The 19,401-nt window shown below is 54.4% G+C and overlaps 1 protein-coding gene across 5 annotated transcripts in view; it reads left to right on the top strand.

Annotated features, from left to right (window-relative positions):
* Window positions 1-19,401, top strand: part of LOC122548060 (uncharacterized) — a 101,685-nt gene that overhangs the window by 79,527 nt on the left and 2,757 nt on the right. For 3 of the 5 annotated variants that reach the window (XM_087984425.1, XM_087984427.1, XM_087984426.1), the window contains 7 exons: window positions 3,582-3,671; window positions 5,674-5,717; window positions 9,346-9,521; window positions 10,813-10,883; window positions 15,278-15,426; window positions 15,872-16,016; window positions 17,815-17,958. In XM_087984425.1, the coding sequence (XP_087840551.1) occupies window positions 3,582-3,671; window positions 5,674-5,717; window positions 9,346-9,521; window positions 10,813-10,883; window positions 15,278-15,426; window positions 15,872-16,016; window positions 17,815-17,958 (819 nt within the window). The remainder of the gene's footprint in view (window positions 1-3,581; window positions 3,672-5,673; window positions 5,718-9,345; window positions 9,522-10,812; window positions 10,884-15,277; window positions 15,427-15,871; window positions 16,017-17,814; window positions 17,959-19,401) is intronic. The other 2 variants (XM_087984428.1, XR_015754912.1) reach the window with 2 other exon arrangements.

Genomic DNA, 19,401 nt, shown 5'->3' with positions numbered 1-19,401 from the left:
CTCTCCCTCACACGCAGTCTCTCCCTCACACGCAGTCTCTCTCTCACACGCACTCACACACGCAGTCTCTCTCACACGCAGTCTCTCTCTCACACGCAGTCTCTCTCACACGCAGTCTCTCTCTCACACGCAGTCTCTCTCTCACACGCAGTCTCTCTCTCACACGCCGTCTCTCTCTCACACGCAGTCTCTCTCTCACACGCAGTCTCTCCCTCACACGCAGTCTCTCTCTCACACGCAGTCTCTCTCTCACACGCAGTCTCTCTCTCACACGCAGTCTCTCCCTCACACGCAGTCTCTCCCTCACACGCAGTCTCTCCCTCACACGCAGTCTCTCTCTCACACGCAGTCTCTCTCTCACACGCAGTCTCTCCCTCACACGCAGTCTCTCTCTCACACGCAGTCTCTCCCTCACACGCAGTCTCTCCCTCACACGCAGTCTCTCCCTCACACGCAGTCTCTCCCTCACACGCAGTCTCTCTCTCACATGCAGTCTCTCTCTCACACGCAGTCTCTCTCTCACACGCAGTCTCTCTCTCACACGCAGTCTCTCTCTCACACGCAGTCTCTCTCTCACACGCAGTCTCTCCCTCACACGCAGTCTCTCCCTCACACGCAGTCTCTCCCTCACACGCAGTCTCTCTCTCACACGTAGTCTCTCTCTCACACGCAGTCTCTCTCTCACACGCAGTCTGTCCCTCACACGCAGTCTCTCCCTCACACGCAGTCTCTCTCTCACACGTAGTCTCTCTCTCACACGCAGTCTCTCTCTCACACGCAGTCTCTCTTTCACACGCAGTCTCTCTCTCACACGCAGTCTCTCCCTCACACGCAGTCTCTCCCTCACACGCAGTCTCTCCCTCACACGCAGTCTCTCCCTCACACGCAGTCTCTCCCTCACACGCAGTCTCTCCCTCACACGCAGTCTCTCCCTCACACGCAATCTCTCCCTCACACGCAGTCTCTCCCTCACACGCAGTCTCTCCCTCACACGCAGTCTCACCCTCACACGCAGTCTCTCCCTCACACGCAGTCTCTCCCTCACACGCAGTCTCTCCCTCACACGCAGTCTCTCCCTCACACGCAGTCTCTCTCTCACACGCAGTCTCTCTCTCACACGCAGTCTCTCTCTCACACGCAGTCTCTCCCTCACACGCAGTCTCTCCCTCACACGCAGTCTCTCCCTCACACGCAGTCTCTCCCTCACACGCAGTCTCTCTCTCACACGCAGTCTCTCTCTCACACGCAGTCTGTCTCTCACACGCACTCAGACTCTCACACGCACTCACACTCTCACACGCACTCACACTCACACACACTCACACTCCCTCTCTCTCTCACACACACACTCCCTCTCTCTCTCACACACACACACACTCTCTCTCTCTCTGTCTCACACACACACACTCTCTCTCTCTCACACACACTCTCTCTCTCACACAAACTCACACTCACACGCACACACTCCCTCTCTCTCCCACACACACTCCCTCTCTCTCTCACATACACAGTCTCTCTCTCTCACACACACACACACTCTCTCTCTCACACACACACTCCCTCTCTCTCTCACACACACACTCCCTCTCTCTCCCACACACACGCTCTCTCTCACACACAGTCTCTCTCTCACACTCACATACATTCTCACACACTCACACACACTCTCACACACACTCTCTCTCTCACACACACACACACTCTCTCTCTCATACCCACACACACTCTCTCTCTCTCACACACACACCTAACGATGAGGGGGAACAGGGCCTGGGTCCCTGGTGCTGTGAGACATTGGTGCTCACCGTGTACGGGAGTCCAGTCTCCGACGAGGGGTTGTAAGTTTTGGCTGAATCATGCTTGGCGTCCGAGTTCAGACACGGCACAGAAAACAGGCCTCTTGTCCCTCAGCCCTGGGCCTGATCGGTGAGCCCACGAGCAGGGATCGGTCGGAAGGCCTGGTCGCCATGACAACCACCCACGTGCATGCTGCCGGATGAGCCAGCAGCTTGTCACAGTTTGAGCTTCCAAAACAGCCCCGCGACGCGACAAAAGTCTCACCTCGGTCGCAACATCCTTTCTCCGCCCTCGGAGAGCACGACCCAGAGTCATAGAGATGTACAGCACAGAAACAGACCCTTCGGTCCAACCCGGCCATGCTGACCCAGATATCCCAACCCAATCTAGTCCCACCTGCCAGCACCCGGCCCATCTCCCTCCAAACCCTTCCTATTCATATACCCATCCAGATGCCTCTTAAATGTTGCAATTGTACCAGCCTCCACCACTTCCTCTGGCAGCTCATTCCATACACGTACCACCCTCTGTGTGAAAACGTTGCCCCTTAGGTCTCTTTTATATCTTTCCCCTCTCACCCTAAACCTATGCCGTCTAATTCTGGACTCCCCCACCCCAGGGGGAAAAGACCTTGTCTATTTACCCTATCCATGCCCCCTCGTGATTTTATAAACCTCTATAAGTCACCCCTCAGCCTCCGATCCTCCAGGGAAAACAGCCCCAGCCTGTTCAGCCTCTCCCTGTAGCTCAAACCCCCAACCCTGGAAACATCCTTGGAAATCTTTTCTGAACCCTTTCACAACATCTTTCCGATAGGAAGGAGACCAGAATTGCACGCAATATTCCAACAGTGGCCTAACCAATGTCCTGTACAGCCGCAACATGACCTCCCAACTCCTGTACTCAATACTCTGACCAATAAAGGAAAGCATACCAAACGCTGCCTTCACTATCCTATCTACCTGCGACTCCACTTTCAAGGAGCTATGAACCTGCCCTCCAAGGTCTCTTTGTTCAGCAACACTCCCCAGGACCTTGCCATTAAGTGTATAACTTTGAGGAGATTGTTGATCCAGGGGCAAAGCAGCCCCCACTCGATTGTCCCCACACCCACAAACCCCCACTCCCTCCACCCCCCGACGCTCAGTAGCAGCAGTGGGTACCATCTACAAGACGCACTGCAGCAACTCCCCCCAGGCTCCTCAGACAGCACCTTCCAAACCCCACGGCCACTTCCATCGGGAAGGACAAGGGGCAGCAGGTACACGGGAACACCACCCCCCCTGCAAGTTCCCCTCCGAGCCCCTCACCGTCCCAACTCGGAAATATATCGGCCGTTCCTTCAGTGTCGCTGAGTCAGAATCCTGGGCCTCCCTCCCTCAGGGCGCTGTGTGTGGGGGTCCCTACACCACATGGGACTGCAGCGGTTCAAGATGGGGGGAGCGCGACGCGGGGGGGGGGGGCGGAAGGGGGCGATAAATGCTACAGCCCAGCCAGCGACGCCCACGCCCCCACGAGAGAATTGAAAGAGGTTTCGAAGGGGTTTTGAGGTAGCGACTCTCACCCAGAGGGTGGTAGGGGATCTCGAACGGACTGCGCTTGACGGGAAATCCAATCCAAGGCTTCGGGCCTACCGCGGGAAAGTGCGACCAGCCTCGCCTGGGGCGTCCCTCTCGGCAACTCGGACCGGGTGGGAGCGTTCGCGACTGTCCGACTTGACGCTGTGGTGTATCCCGGGGGAAATCACCGCCCCGTTCCCAATTCTTTGCGATGGCTGCTTCCAGAATCTCGGGAAAAGCATGTCCAGTCAGGACTTCGTCACAAACCTCGAGGGCATGAACGACGGCAAGAATTTCCCGAGAGACATGCTGAAGGTAATTGAGGTCACTTCTTGCTCCCCTCCTCTCCTCGACCTCCCTCCCCCCTCAGCCCAGCGAAGGCTCCCTTGGGAAGCCCGTTCCGGAATGTCCACGATTGGCCGAGTGACCCTTTCTCGAAACGGAGAGCGTCCAGTCATATTGGAAGGCAGCGTGGGAAGTAAGCCGGTTCAGCCTGGCCTGTCCCTGCTGGTCCTTCATGCTCTGTCCGTGTTCCAGGGACTTTACCAATCCGTTCCTGATCCGGTATGGAAACCGACCCACATATCCCAACCTAAACTAGTCCCGTTTGCCAGCACTTGGCCCGTATCCCTCTACACCCTTATCCCCATCCAGATGCCTTTTAAATGCTGTCATTGTACCAGCCTCCACCACTTCCTCTGGCAGCTCATTCCATACACGTACCACCCTCTGTGTGAAAATTTGCCCCTTAGGTCTCTTTTATATCTTTCCCCTCTCACCCTAAACCTATGCCCCTCTAGTTCTGGACTCCCCCATCCCAGGGAAAAGACTTTGTCTATTTACCCTATCCATGTCCCCTCATGATTTTGTAAACCTCTATAAGGTCACCCCTCAGCCTCCGACGCTCCAGGGAAAACAGCCCCGGCCTATCCCAGCCTCTCCCTGGAGCTCAAACCCTGGGCGACGTCGTTTGGCAATCATTTCTGCCCGCTCTGAGCTAGAGGGTAACGGGTGAGAGGGGAACGTACCTTTACCCTCAGGGAGTTACGGAGGGCGGGGGAGTGTGGGTTGGGAGATGTGATGGCAAAGATGCTGACGGGCGTTGACAGGAGGTGTCCCCTCAAGTGTGGACAGCCCGCAACGAGACAGTTTTCGGATCAAGCGACGGATAACCCGAGACAAGGTTGGGGGTGTATAATCCGTGGAATTCTGGAGGATGAGTAAGTCTAAGGAGGAATTTGATGCAGCAGTGGCCCTGTGGATAGTGCTGAAGGATGTTGCAGATTACACAGAGACATAGAGAAGCTGCAGGGCTGGGCTGAGAGGTGGCAAACGGAGTTTAGTGCAGAAAAGTGGGAGGTGGTTCACTTTGGAAGGAGTAACAGGAATGCAGAATACTGGGCTAAAACTCTTGGTAGTGTAGATGAGCAGAGAGATCTCGGTGTCCAGGTACACAGATCCCTGAAAGTTGCCACCCAGGTTGACAGGGTTGTTAAGAAGGCGTACGGTGTGTTAGCTTTTATCGGTAGAGGGACTGAGTTTCGGAGTTGAGAGGTCCTGCTGCAGCTGTACAAAACTCTGGTGCGGCCGCACGTGGAGTATTACGTACAGTTCTGGTCACCGCATTATAGGAAGGATGTGGAAGCTTTGGAAAGGGTTCAGAGGAGATTTACCGGGATGTTGCCTGGTATGGGAGGGAAGGTCTTATGAGGAAAGGCTGAGGTACTTGAGGCTGTTTTCGTTAGAGAGAAGGAGGTTGAGAGGGGACTTAATTGAGCCATACGAGGGTTCGATAGGGTGGACAGAGAGAGCCTTTCCCTCGGATGGTGATGGCCAGCACGAGGGGACATAGCTTTAAATTGAGGGGGTGATAGATACAGGACAGATGTCAGAGGTAGTGTCTTTACTCAGAGAGTAGGAGGGGGCGTGGGACAGGAGTAGACTCACCAACTTTAAGGGCATTTAAATGGCCATTGGAGAGGCACATGGAGGAGAATGGAATGGTGTAGGTTAGATGGGCTACAGGTCGGTTCCACAGGTCGGGGCAACATCGAGGGGCCGAAGGGCCTGTACTGCGCTGGAATGTTCTATGACTCCGTCGAATATATCTCAGCTCCACATTAAAATGTAAGAGTGCTCCCGTTCTGCATGAGACAGCAGACGGTCAGGTATTGCTGTGTTCTCTTGCCCTGGGACTGGTGGGCCGACAATTTCCACAATCAGTTCTGTCCGGGGCGGGGGCGGGGGCGGGGGCGGGGGGGGGGGTGATATTTGCCACACACCTTTCACCCCCCATTTGTTTGTTTCTGCTCTCCAGGCCTTATACCAATCAATCAAAACCGAGAAACTGGAATGGGCAGTGTAAGTAACTGTGGAACACTCCTCTCCAGGAATACTGCGGCAAGTGGTCTCTCTCTCTCCTGTCTCTCTCTCTCTCTCTGTGTGTCTCTCTCTCTCTCCTGTCTCTCTACTCTGTCTCTCTCCCTCTCCCTCTCTCTCTCCTGTCTCTCTCTACTCTCTCTCTACTTACTCTCTCTCTTCTCTCTCTCTCTCTACTCTGTCTCTCTCTCTCTCTCTCTCTCCTGTCTCTCTCCACTCTCTCTACTCTCTCTCTCTCTCCTCTGTCTCCCTCTCTCTCTCTCTCTCCTGTCCCTGTCTCTCTACTCTCTCTACTCTCTCTCTCTCTCCTGTCTCTCTCTCTCTACTTACTCTCTCTCTCTACTCTCTCTCTACTCTCTCTCTCTCTACTCTGTCTCTCTCTCTCTCCTGTCTCTCTCCACTCTCTCTACTCTCTCTCTCTCTACTCTGTCTCCCTCTCTCTCTCTACTCTCTCTACTCTCTCTCTCTCTCTCTCTCTGTCTCTCTCTCTCCTGTCTCTCTCTACTCTGTCTCCCTCTGTCTCTGTCTCTCTGTCTCCGTCTCTCTCTCTGTCTCTCTCTCTCTCTCTCTCACTTTTTTGCTCTCTCTCTCTCTCTCTCCCTCTACCCCCCCACTCATCTCTGTCTCTCTCTGTGTCTCTGTGTCTCTCGCTCTCGCTGTCTCTCCCTTGCTCTCTCTCTCTCTCTCGCTCTCTCTCTCTCTGTCCCTCCCCCGTCTGTCTGCCTGTCTCTCTCTATGTCTCTCTATCACTCGCTCGCGCACGCTCTCTCTCTCTATCTCTCTCATTACTTCTCTCTCTCTCTGTTTGCTCTCTCTCGGTGTCTCTGTGACTCACTCTCTCACGCGCTCTCTCTTTCTCTCTCTCTCTCTCTCTGTCTTCTCTCTCTCTCTGTCCTCTCTGTCACTCTTTCTGTCCCGCCTCTGTCCTCTCTCTCTGTCATGTCTCTCTCTTCCTCTCTCTGTCCTCTCTCTCTGTCTCTCTGTCCTGTCTCTCTCTGTCCTGTCTCTCTCTCTCTCTCTCTCTGTCCTTTCTGTCCTCTCTCTTTTTCTCTCTCTCTCGCTGTCCTGTCTCTCTCTCTCTCTCTCTGTCTCTCTCTCTCTGTCTCTCTCTCTCTCTCTGTCTCTCTCTCTCTCTCTCAGTCCTCTCTCTCTTTCTCTCTCTGTCTCTCTCTCTCTCTCTCTCTCTCTGGTGTAGAAGTGAAATGTTTAGTTGATTACATTTGGAGATGTGGGCTCGTTGGCCCATTCCCCCCAGCCTAGCGCCCTGAGGGAGGGAGTCCCAAAATTTAGAACTGAAGAGGCGCTCCGATATATTTCCAAGGCTGGGGGCAGGGGCTCGGAGTGGTGTTCCCATGTACCTGCTGCCCCTTGTCCTTCCCGCTGGAAGTGGCCGTGGGGTTTGGAAGGTGCTGTCTGAGGAGCCTGGGGGAGTTGCTGCAGTGTGTCTTGTAGATGGTACCCACTGCTGTTACTGAGCGTCAGGGGGTGGAGGGAGTGGGGGTTTGTGGGTGTGGGGACAATCGAGGGGGGGGGCTGCTCTGTCCCTGGATGGTGTCGAGCTTCTCGAGTGTGGTTGGAGCTGCCCCCCCCATCCAGGGCAAGTGGGGAATATTCCCTCACACCCTCCTGTCTTGGGCCAAGGCCACTTTTGGGAATATTGCGTGCGCTTCTGGTCTCCCTGCTACCGGAAGGATGTTGTGAAACTTGAAAGGGTTCAGAAAAGATTGACAAGGATGTTGGAGGGTTTGAGCTACAGGGAGAGGCTGAATAGGCTGGGGCTGTTTTCCCTGGAGCATCGGAGGCTGAGGGGGTGACCTTATAGAGGTTTATAAAATCATGAGGGGGCATGGATAGGATAAATAGACAGGGTCTTTTCCCCTGGGGTGGGGGAGTCCAGAACTAGAGGGGCATAGGTTTAGGGTGAGAGGGGAAAGATATAAAAGGGACCTAAGGGGCAACTTTTTCACACAGAGGGTGGTACGTGTATGGAATGAGCTGCCAGAGGAAGTGGTGGAGGCTGGTACAATTGCAACATTTAAGAGGCATTTGGATGGGTATATGAATAGGAAGGGTTTGGAGGGATACGGGCTGGGTGCTGGCAAGTGGGACTAGGTTGGAGAGGTGACTTAGTTGAGACATATAAAATAGTCAGAGGGTTCGATAGGGTGGACAGAGAGAGCCTTTTCCCTCGGATGGCGATGGCTAACACGAGGGGACATAGCTTTAAATTGAGGGGGTGATAGATACAGGACAGATGTCAGAGGTAGTGTCTTTACCCAGAGAGTAGTAGGGGGTGCGGGACACCCTGCCTGCAACACGCACCAACTTTAAGGGCATTTAAATGGCCATTGGAGAGGCATATGATTAGAATTTAGATCCCTACCGTGTGGAAACAGGCCCTTTGGCCCAACAAGTCCACACCGACCCTCCGAAGAGTAACCCACCCAGACCCATTCCCCTACATTTACCCCTTCACCTAACACGACAAGCATGGCCAATCCACCCGAACCTGCACATCCCTGGGCAGTATGGGTAATTTAGCATGGCCAATCCACCCTAACCTGCACATCCCTGAGCACTATGGGTAATTTAGCATGGCCAATCCACCCTAACCTGCACATCCTTGAGCACTATGGGTAATTTAGCATGGCCAATCCACCCTAACCTGCACATCCCTGAGCACTATGGGTAATTTAGCACGGCCAATCCACCCTAACCTGCACATCCCTGAGCACTATGGGTAATTTAGCATGGCCAATCCATCCTAACCTACACATCCCTGAGCACTATGGGTAATTTAGCATGGCCAATCCACCCTAGCCTGCACATCCCTGAGCACTATGGGTAATTTAGCATGGCCAATCCATCCTAACCTGCACATCCCTGAGCACTATGGGTAATTTAGCATGGCCAATCCACCCTAACCTGCACATCCCTGAGCACTATGGGTAATTTAGCATGGCCAATCCACCCTAACCTGCACATCCCTGAGCACTATGGGTAATTTAGCATGGCCAATCCACCCTAACCTACACATCCCTGAGCACTATGGGTAATTTAGCATGGCCAATCCACCCTAACCTACACATCCCTGAGCACTATGGGTAATTTAGCATGGCCAACCCTCCCTAACCTGCACATCCCTGGGCACTATGGGTAATTTAGCATGGCCAATCCACCCTAACCTGCACATCTTTGGACTGTGGGAGGAAACCGGAGCACCCGAAGGAAACCCACGCAGACACGGGGAGAATGTGCAGAGTCCACACAGACAGTTGCCTGAGGCGGGAATTGAACCCGGGTCTCTGGCGCTGTGAGGCAGCGGTGCTAACCACTGTGCCACTGTGCAGGTTAGCTGGGACTCAAAGGTCGGTGCAACATCGAGGGGCCGAAAGGCCTGAACCGCGCTCGAACGTTGGATGTTCTATTAATTACGGATGTGTGGGTGGGCACGGACGGGTTGGGCCGAAGGGTCTGGATCTGTGCTGTACGTCTCTGTGACGATGGGGGACGGGCTGTGGGGAGGGGCGGGAGGGGGAAGCTGGGAGTTACCCCTGCCCCCCCCCCCCCACTCCTCGTTGGGTCTGACCGGGCCCGCTTGCTCTTCCAGAGACGCCGAGGAGCTGCAGAAGTCCCTCGTGCCTGACGGCGACGACCTGCTCAACGTGCCCCGGGTCAAGGCCAAAGGCAACCCCTTCCTGGAGGTGCCCCCCGACGAGAAAGCCCCCACCTACAAAGAGGGGCTCCTGAGCCGCAAGGTACACGCCGACATCGACGGCAAGAAAAGTGAGTGAGCGGGGAGAGCACAATCCCTCAGTCTCTCGCAAACGGGACTGGGGTCTCGGGAAAGGCGAGGGGGGGGGGGGGGGGCGAAAACAGCAGAAGGCAGTAGGCCGCGCCATCTTTAGCAAAGCCGTCGACACGGTTAGATCTCATGGGGTCCAGGGAGAACTAGCCAATTGGATACAGAACTGGCTCAAAGGTAGGAGACAGAGGGTGGTGGTAGAGGGCTGTTTTTCAGAGTGGAGGCCTGTGACCAGTGGAGTGCCACAAGGATCGGTGCTGGGCCCTCTACCTTTCGTCCTTTATATAAACGATTCGGATGTCAACGTCGAGTTGGTACGTTTGCAGATGACCCCAAAATTGGAGGTGTAGTGGACAGCGAAGAGGGTTACCTCAGATTACAACAGGATCTGGACCAGATGGGCCAATGGGCTGAGAAGTGGCAGATGGAGTTTAATTCAGATAAATGCAAGGTGCTGCATTTTGGGAAAGCAAATCTTAGCAGGACGTATACACTTAATGGTAAGGTCCTAGGGAGTGTTGCTGAACAAAGAGACCTTGGAGTGCAGGTTCATAGCTCCTTGAAAGTGGAGTCGCAGGTAGATAGGATAGTGAAGAAGGCGTTTGGTATGCTTTCCTTTATTGGTCAGAGTACCGAGTACAGGAGTTGGGAGGTCATGTTGCGGCTGTACAGGACATTGGTTAGGCTACTGTTGGAATACTTTGTGCAATTCTGGTCTCCCTCCTATCGGTAGGATGGCATTAAACTGGAAAGGGTGTGGGAAACCAGGATGTTACCGTGACTGGAAGGTTTGTACTATAGGGAGAGGCTGAACAGACTGGGGCTGTTTTCCCTGGAGCGTCGGAGGCTGAGGGGGTGACCTTTTAGAGGTTTACAAAATCATGAGGATAGGATAAATAGGCAAAGTCTTTTCCCTGGGGTGGGGGGGTCCAGAACTAGAGGGTTTTGGGTGAGAGAGGAGAGATATAAAAGAGACCTAAGGGGCAACTTTTTCACACAGAGTGTGGTACGTGTGCGGAATGAGCTGCCAGAGGAAGTGGTGGAGGCTGGTACAATTGCAACATTTAAAAGGCATTTGGATGGGGATATGAATAGGAAGGGTTTGGAGGGATATGGGCCGGGTACTGGCAGGTGTGACTAGATTGGGTTGGGATATCTGGGTCGGCATTGACGGGTTGGACCGAAGGGGCTGTACTTTAACACGAGGCATGGAGGTGAGGGAGCTGGGAACTGGCGCCGTCCTCCACAAATTCATGTTTTTGTGTTTTACAGCTCCGTGGGGAAAGAGGAGGTGGAAAACATTTTACGCCATCTTGAAGGGGACCGTCATCTACCTCATGAAGGTCAGGCCCGTTACCCCTAGGTCTTTAAACCCCTGTAGGATGTGTGTGTGTGAGAGAGAGAGAGAGAGAGCCTTCCCTGCTCCAAAGAAACCAGTTAATCTAGCCTCTCCTCACCTTAATTTCTCTCCGAGGGGTCAGAGTGCTCTGGGATTTACACCCAATTTACCACATCCCCCGGGATGTATACAGAATCACCAGCTCAGGGGAAGGTGTGGCTGTGAGCATTGGTACTGGCGTAGCTCAGGCCTTGGGCCTACTGCGGGAAAATGGAGCCTGTGTAGATTTAGGCGCAGGGGCCTCCGCCGCCAGGTGGAAGGCTCAGTCAGGCGATGTTCAAGGTGACTTTGGACACTTGCGCGAACGTGGGACCGGAGGCCGGTCTCGATTACGGGACTGGCTTAACCCCAGGAGAGGGATGGGGCTAGGAGCTAGGGGAGCGGGGTTCAGAACAGAGGCCAAAAATAAAGGGTTTGGCCTGCCGTACGGTTGAGGAAGGTCTTGGGGTGTGGATTTCTGGTTCCTTAAAAGTGGAGTGGCTGGGAGACACACAAGGGGGGTGGGGGGGGGCGTGATAAAAGTGTTTGGTATGCTTGCCTTCATTGGTCAGTGCATTGAGTTGGGAGGTCACGTTGCGGCTATACAGGACATTGGTTAGGCCACTTTTGGAATACTGCGTTTGATCCTGGTCTCCCTGCTTCAGGAAGGATGTTGTGAAACTTGAAAGGGTGCAGAAGAGATTTACAAAGTTGGAGGGTTTGAGCTCCAGGGAGAGGCTGAACAGGCCGGGGCTGTTTTCCCTGGAGCGTCGGAGGCTGAGGGCTGACCTTATAGAGGTTTATAAAATTATGAGGGGCATGGATAGGGTAAATAGGCAAGGTCTCTTCCCTGGGGTGAGGGAGTCCAGAACTAGAGGGTTTAGGGTGAGATTAGATTAGATTAGATTACATTACAGTGTGGAAACAGGCCCTTCGGCCCAACAAGTCCACACCGCCCCGCCGAAGCGCAACCCACCCATACCCTTACATTTACCCCTTACCTAACACTACGGGCAATTTAGCATGGCCAATTCACCTGCCCTGCACATCTTTGGACTGTGGGAGGAAACCGGAGCACCCGGAGGAAACCCACGCAGACACGGGGAGAACGTGCAAACTCCACACAGTCAGTCGCCTGAGGCGGGAATTGAACCCGGGTCTCTAGCGCTGTGAGGCAGCAGTGCTAACCACTGTGCCACCGTGCCGCCCATGGGGAAAGATATAAGAGAGGGGAAAGATGAGAGGGGAAAGACATAAAAGAGACCTAAGGGGCAACGTTTTCACACAGAGGGTGGTACGTGTATGGAATGAGCTGCCAGAGGAAGTGGTGGAGGCTGGTACAATTGCAACATTTAAAAGGCATTTGGATGGGTATATGAATAGGAAGGGTTTGGAGGGATATGGGCCGGGTGCTGGCAGGTGGGACTAGATTGGGTTGGGATATCTGGGTCGGCATGGACGGGTTGGCCCGAAGGGTCTGTTTCCGTGCTGTACATCTCTATGACTCCATGACTCGAAGAAGCGATGAGGATGGGTTCTGAGTTGGAAAACAGCGGGCTCCCTCAAAAACACAGGAGAGAGCGAGTCAGAGGACGAGGCAAACGCTGCAAAATGAAACTGCATTCATTTCAGTGTAAGGAGTCTGATGGGTTAGGCTGTTGGGGGACGGACAGAACAGGCAATTCATTGTCCTAGGTTTCACATTCGAAAAGAACAGAGATTGGCGTTTTTTTTAACCTGGAGAAAAATACTTTGGAAAGCGTGTGGGTCGGATGAAAGGAGAATGAGGGATTTGTTCTACAAAACTCCCACTCCCCCCCCCACTTCATCCACCCCTCCAAGTCAAAAAGGAAATCGAGGAAAGAAATATGAGGAGAGATTTCGGATAGCTGGCTGAATAGAAAGGTTGATGCAAATAATTTTCCAAACGTTGACACAGTCGTCGAGAGGTGTGTGGTGCTGGGAAAGCACGGCAGGTCAGGCAGCATCCGAGGAGCAGGAGAGGGAAAATTCCCTGATGAAGGGCTTATGCCCGAAACCTCGATTCTCCTGCTCCTCGGATGCTGCCCGACCGGCTGTGCTTTTCCAGCCCCACGCACTCTCTGGCCCCTGACCTTCCGGCATCTGCGGTGCTCATTACTCCTAGGATGTGCTCGGAAGGTGAAGAATTTGTTAACTCTGTTCGGGGAAAGCTTTCTTGGGAAATGAAGGCCAGGGAAAGTGACCCAGGTGATCGGAGAGGAATACTTTGAGTGTAGCCATAGTGTTCCCCCCCTAAAGTGCAAGTTAGGGTGGATTGGCCATGCTAAATTACCCATAGTGCTCAGGGATGTGCAGGTTAGGGTGGATTGGCTGCACTAAATTACCCATAGTGCTCAGGGATGTGCAGGTTAGGGTGGATTGGCCATGCTAAATTACCTATAGTGCACAGGGATGTGCAGGTTAGGGTGGATTGGCCATGCTAAATTACCTATAGCGTTCAGGCATTTGCAGGTTAGGGTGGATTGGCCATGCTAAATTTCCCATAGTGCTCAGGGATGTGTAGGTTAAGGTGGATTGGTCATGCTAAATTACCCCATAGTGCTCAGGGATGTGAAGGTTAGGTTGGATTGGCCATGCTAAATTACCCATAGTGTTCAGGGATGTGCAGGTTAGGGTGGATTGGCCATGCTAAATTACCCATAGTGCTCAGGGATGTGCGGGTTAGGGTGGATTGGCCATGCTAAATTACCCGTAGTGTTCAGGGATGTGCAGGTTAGGGTGGATTGGCCATGCTAAATTACCCATAGTGTTCAGGGATGTGCAGGTTGGGGTGGATTGGCCGTGCTAAATTACCCATAGTGCTCAGGGATGTGCAGGTTAGTTGTATTAGGCAGGGGCAAATATAGGGAATGAGGAATGGGTCTGGGTGAGTTATTCTTCGGAGGGTCGGTGTGGACTTGTTGCCTGTTTCCACGCTATCGGCATTCTATTTCCTGTTCCACACGGTGGACGAATTTGTAATGTTCGAACCACATGGGTTTGGGGGTGCCTGCCAATCGAAGATAGAAATGGCTTAATGGTAGGAGACAGAGTGTGATGGTGGAGGGTTGTTTTTCAGACTGGAGGCCTGAGACCAGTGGTGTGCCACAAGGATCGGTGCTGGGCCCTCCACTGTTTGTCAGTTCGATAACCGATTTAGCTGAGGATACAGAAGACGTGGTTAGTAGGTTGGTGTGGGCCACTCAGATTGATGAAGTAGGTTGCAAATAAATCTCACTCAATTGGGTCAGTGGGCTGAGGAGAGGCAGACGGAGTTTAATTTGGATAAGTGCGAGGGGTGGCGTTTTGGTGACACAAACACGGGCAGGACTCGCCCGCTTGACCGTAGGGCCTTGGGCAGTGCCGTCGAGCAGAGGGGTCCATCATTATTAGCATTTTGCGTCACAGGTAGACAGAAGGTGTTAGCCACACTTGCCTGCGTTGCTCAGAGCTTTGAGTTGGGGTTGTACAGGACATTGGTGAGGCCTCGTCTGGAGTACTGCCCCCAGTCCTGTCATCGGAAGCGTCTTATGGAGTGGGTTCGGAAGGGATTTATCAGGAAGTCGCCGGGAAGGAATTATAACCAGACTTTTCACCCCATGGGAGTTTCAGGGGGGTGACCTTATTAGAGGTTTGTAAAATCCAGAGGGCGATAGATACGGTGAACGGTCGGTGTCTTTTCCCTCGTGTGGGGAGGATTCAAGACCCAGGGGCACTTTTATCTTGAACGGGAGAGGTGAAAGATTTAGAAGAGGAACACAAGGGGCAAATTTCTTTGAACGCAGAGGGTGGTTTGAACTTGCACAAGACTCAGTTGGAGGATGTTCAGACAAGTCCCTGCATTGGAAAGGTTTGGAGGGACAGGGGCCAGAGCTGAGCGAGGGCTTACTAGGCCGAGAGGGGTCCAGCTCTCTGCTGCGGCGACTCTATCCCCGTCAGGGGTGGGGTGGGGCCGGCATGTGAGGGAACGCCAACAGGGCGGGGTGTTGGATTCCAGGCACCGACTGGGGCTCACCATGAGGGGACCCACCTGCTCAGTGTCTCTAGCGGCTCTCTGATTAAACCAATCGCGGGACTCTGAGGTGGCTTGACCATCGGCCGTCAATGCGTTTTCTGTATTCTTTCTGTTTCTGTGCTGCACATCTCTCCGACTCTAAGTCTCTGTCTCTGTTTGGCGCCTGCAGGAGGAGTTCAGGCCTGGCAAACAGGCTTCAGAAGAAGCCAAAAGCGTTCACACTCCTTGGCTTCCAGAGCTGAGGAATACCATTTTCTATATTCTTTCCTGTTCTGTACTGCACATCTCTCTGACTCTCGCTCTCTGCCTCTGTTCGGCACCAGCAGGAGGACCTCGGGCCTAGCAAACAGGCTTCAGAAGAAGCCATCAGCATTCACCACTCCCTGGCTTGCAGAGCTGAGGAATACAACAAGAGGCCGCACGTCTTCCGGCTGAAGACGGCCGACTGGCGGATCTTCCTCTTCCAGGCCGAGTGAGTGGGGAGGGCAGTTCAGGGTGGCGACCGGGCAGTGGGAGTTTGGGAGGGCGGCGGCGCTGGGAAACCTGGCTGATCCGTTGGGCGGGAGGGAATATCGAAGCCTCCAACCCACCAGGCCCGCTCATTCCTGGGTGAGTTGAGGAGGAGGGGGGGGGCAGGTGGACTGAGATTGAGGAGGAATTTCTCCCGTGAGAGGGCCTCTGAAATTCCCAGAGAGCTGCGGGAGGGTGAGACGGCAGAGGATACCGAAGGCCGGGATTGATAGATCAGTCGGGGAATGGCAGGGTGGGGGGGTCAGGGAAGCGGACGTGGGGAATGTGGGACCAGCTTAAGGAATGTTGGACGAAGAGGGGGTGTGGGTGTGGGGGGAGGGGTGCGGGGGTGTGGTCTTTACGGTCAAAGCAATGAGCGAGAAAGGTTCCTCTTTTCCGACCACCAGGAACGCCGAGCAGATGAGCTCCTGGATCACTCGGATCAACCTGGTGGCCGCCATGTTTTCCTCGCCCCCTTTCCCGGCCGCCGTGGGCTCTAAGAGGAAGTTCAACCGGCCCATCCTTCCTTCTGTCACATCCAAGCAGTCCGAGGTACGGTTCCACGCGATGCCTCCCCCCCCCGCACCCCCCCCCCAACTCCGCCAGCCGATCAGGGAGCTTCCGGCCTTCCTGTATTAGTTGCCCATTCCCATCCCCCCCCCTCCCAACCCCGCCCCCAACCCAGTGTGGGCTTCAGAATAGGCGTCCACGCGGCGATCTCTGTCCCAGGGGAACCAATGCTAAGTCGGAAACTGATCAGTTTCCCTGCGAGGCAGAGATTGGTCCATTTTGCTGCCATTATCCATTGGAAATTGGTCAATTTCACTGTAACTCGGTAATTGGTCAATTTCACCGCAGCAAAAATTTGGAAACTGGTCAGTTTCACTGTCAATCGGAAAACGGTCAATTTCACCGGAGCCGTAAGTCGGAAAACGGTTCACTTCACTGGTTTAAAAACTCGGGATTCTTTCTGAATATCACACTTCAATGAGCCCTCGAGATGGGAAAACCGGCAGCGAGGTATTCCCAGAATCGCTCCCTCTTCTCGGGTTCACAATCTGGAGGTGGTCAAGATCCATCTCGTAAAGGTAAAGACGCCACTGTCTCTCCAGAACAGTAGGGATGCTCCCTCTTTGGAGTGGGGCGACTTGAAAGGGAGAGGTTGTGGCAGAGATGTTTTCTTGAGCTCAGCCGTGGAGGGAGTTGAACCCACACCGTCAGGCGCCCTCTATGTCGCAAGCTGCCAATTGAATCAGCCAAGCCCATCTTCCCCCCACCGTCAAAATCAAACATAATTAAAATTTGGGTTTCTATTCCCAACACGTGACTGGGCTTGAGTCCAGCTGGGTTTTTGTGGCAGGCAACTGTGGAGCTGTTAGCGCCGACTCAGGCATGATGGGTTTTGGTGGCGCCGCAGGCTCAGAACTGGCTGGGGCTGGCTGCAACCCCGCCCGCCCAAGGTGCGTCAGTGCAAACCGATCGAGGTGATTCCGAAGCAGGCGGCGATTCCGTTCCGGCAGCCATCTTTGTCGGGCCCACTTTGGAAACGGCCATTTTTTGGGTATGGCGTTCAAGCCGCCCTGTCTCGATTAAAACCCGTCCAACGGTTCGGGCGCCGAAAGAGAATGATCTGGCTCTCCCCTTAGTTTCTGTGTCAGTCTGTAACGCCCCTTTCTGCCTTCCATTTTGTGAGGTTGACCATGTTTTGTGGCAGAGTGGGGGTGGCCACTTTTGACAGATGGCACTGTGGGAGGGGGGGGGGCGGGGTTTGGAAAACGGGCGCAGGTCTCCATTTTCCACCTCGCCAGCTTGTTTTGCCGGAAGATTCTGAGGCCACCGGTGCCAACGGGTGCCCGCTCCTCCCCTGCGTGGGCATCGTTCCCTGGACCGGGGAGGGCCCATCTGTAAGGGAGAATGGGCACCGCTGAGGGGACAACGTGCCCTCTGAAGGGTTGGCGTAGGTGCCGCCTCGGTGCCAAAGAGGGCCCGGGCTTGCTCCCCAGGAGTTGGGGGGGGGGGGTGGAGCCAGTTGCTCAAGGAGACAGCCCCGGGGTTGGCACCTCCACTCTGCGTTGGCACCACCAGGGGCCCGTCGGAAGCGGGAGCGTCTTTCTTTCTCTTCCTGCGCCCTCCCCGCCCCGGATCGCTCACAGGAGGCGGCTGGCTAGGCCTGGACCTTTCCTTGCCCGTTCCTGATTGGGCCAATCGCGAAGAACCAATCGTGTTGGGGCATAGCCCGGGTAAGGATGGCGCATTGCCTTCCAAAAGCAGCGCCCTTAACCGCTAACTCCCCACCCCGGTCCCCCCAGAGTGAGAAAGGTTGTCCTGAGCCTGCTGTGTTCCATTGCAGGAGGAGCAGTTGGAATCCCATGATGCCATGCTGCAATCGATACTGGATGACCTCGATGACCATCAGATGACCTTTCCAGACAGGAAGTGGAAGGCCAAGGACTTTGAAGAATACAAATTGAAGCAGGAGTACTTTGAATATGAGGTGAGCCGATGGAGTTTGGGTTCCTGCGGTGTTTCTCACATCGCCTCCCCCCGCCCCCCCCCCCCTCCTCCCGCGTCTCTCGAACCCCTACTGTCGATCCAATCGAGCCAAGTATCCCATAATCCTCCACCACTCAAACCACCTGCCTACCTCCAGGGACACCTATCTGATCCACAGTGCTTCCCGGGGGGTTGGGGGGGGGGGATACCCGCAACCGTTTTGAGACGCATTAATCGCTCTTCCGATCGCCCTTCCCCGGCTTGAACTCCATTTGCCGCTGCCTGGCCCATCCAAGGGGCAGATGGAGTTCAAGTTGGAGTTTTTGAGAAGGTTCGTAGCTCAGCTTGAGGTTCTGGATGTAGGTTCGCTCGCTGAGCTGGAAGGTTTGCTTCCAGACGTTTCGTCACCCGACTAGGTCACATCTTCGGTGCGCCCCTGGTGAAGCGCCGATGTTACGTCCCACTTTGTGTGTTCAGGTTTCCTTGGGTTGGCGATGTCATTTCCGACATTGGCGACATCATTTCCGGTGTCGGCGGTGTCATTTCCGGTATCGGTGGTGTCATTGCATGTTCTTTTCCACAGAGGGTGGTAAATGGAGTCCACATCAATGCGTTTGTTGATAGCGTTCCGTTTGGAATGCCATGCTTCTAGGAATTCTCGTGCGTGTCTGTTTGGCTTGTCCCAGGACGGATGTGTTGTCCCAGTCCAAGTGGTGTCCTTCCTCGTCTGCAGTGGGTCCAGTTCTGGTCCCCCCCTATCATAGGAAGGACACTATTAAAGCCATGAACTCAGTCTGACGACCTCACTGGCTCTCACTCAGCCACCCCCTGCCCCTCCCACCTCAATAACTGAGGTTGAATAAGCTGTACTTCAATCTGGTAGGCCAGACGGAAAGAGTGATCATAATCTCCACGCGTTCAAACTCGTTGTCTGCTCCGATCCCTCAGCCCAAAACTCTGATGCGCGCGTTCGGAATTGGGGTCGGATTGTGGGCGCTGTGTTGCAATGAAACGCAGGTGCCACCAGGAGGCAGCCTGTTCCCGTCCAATCGCGTCCCAGGGAACACCTGATTTTTTTTTCACGGGGTGGGGGGTCTCCCAACATCTCGAGAGAGATTCCTGATCGGGCGGGGACTCCAGAGGGAAGGAGAACGGGTGTGAGGAAAGCAGGGAGGGGAATTGGGGAGGGGGAGGAGGGTTGGAGGTTGAGAAACGGTTCCCGAAGAGTGGAATTTCTGAACGAAGAGGGGCAAACGGGTTAGCGGTGGGGTGGGGCGTGAGAGAGCACACGAGAGCAGACCTGGAAAGGGGGAAACCGTAAGGAGCCTGCAGAGGTGTGGGGTGAGGTGGGAGAGAACGGCAGGACAGTACGGCTGAGAGAGAGGCTGTGATGTCTGTTTATTTGACCCATCATCCCTCATCGGTCATAGAGTCATAGAGATGT

This window comes from Chiloscyllium plagiosum, unplaced genomic scaffold, assembly GCF_037043375.1.
Source record: "Chiloscyllium plagiosum isolate Xiang-an unplaced genomic scaffold, Cpla_swu_hap1 HiC_scaffold_48, whole genome shotgun sequence".
In the NCBI taxonomy this organism is placed as follows: domain Eukaryota; kingdom Metazoa; phylum Chordata; class Chondrichthyes; order Orectolobiformes; family Hemiscylliidae; genus Chiloscyllium; species Chiloscyllium plagiosum.
Note: the sequence above shows the minus strand (reverse complement) of the source record. Positions and strands in the feature narration are given on the sequence as shown.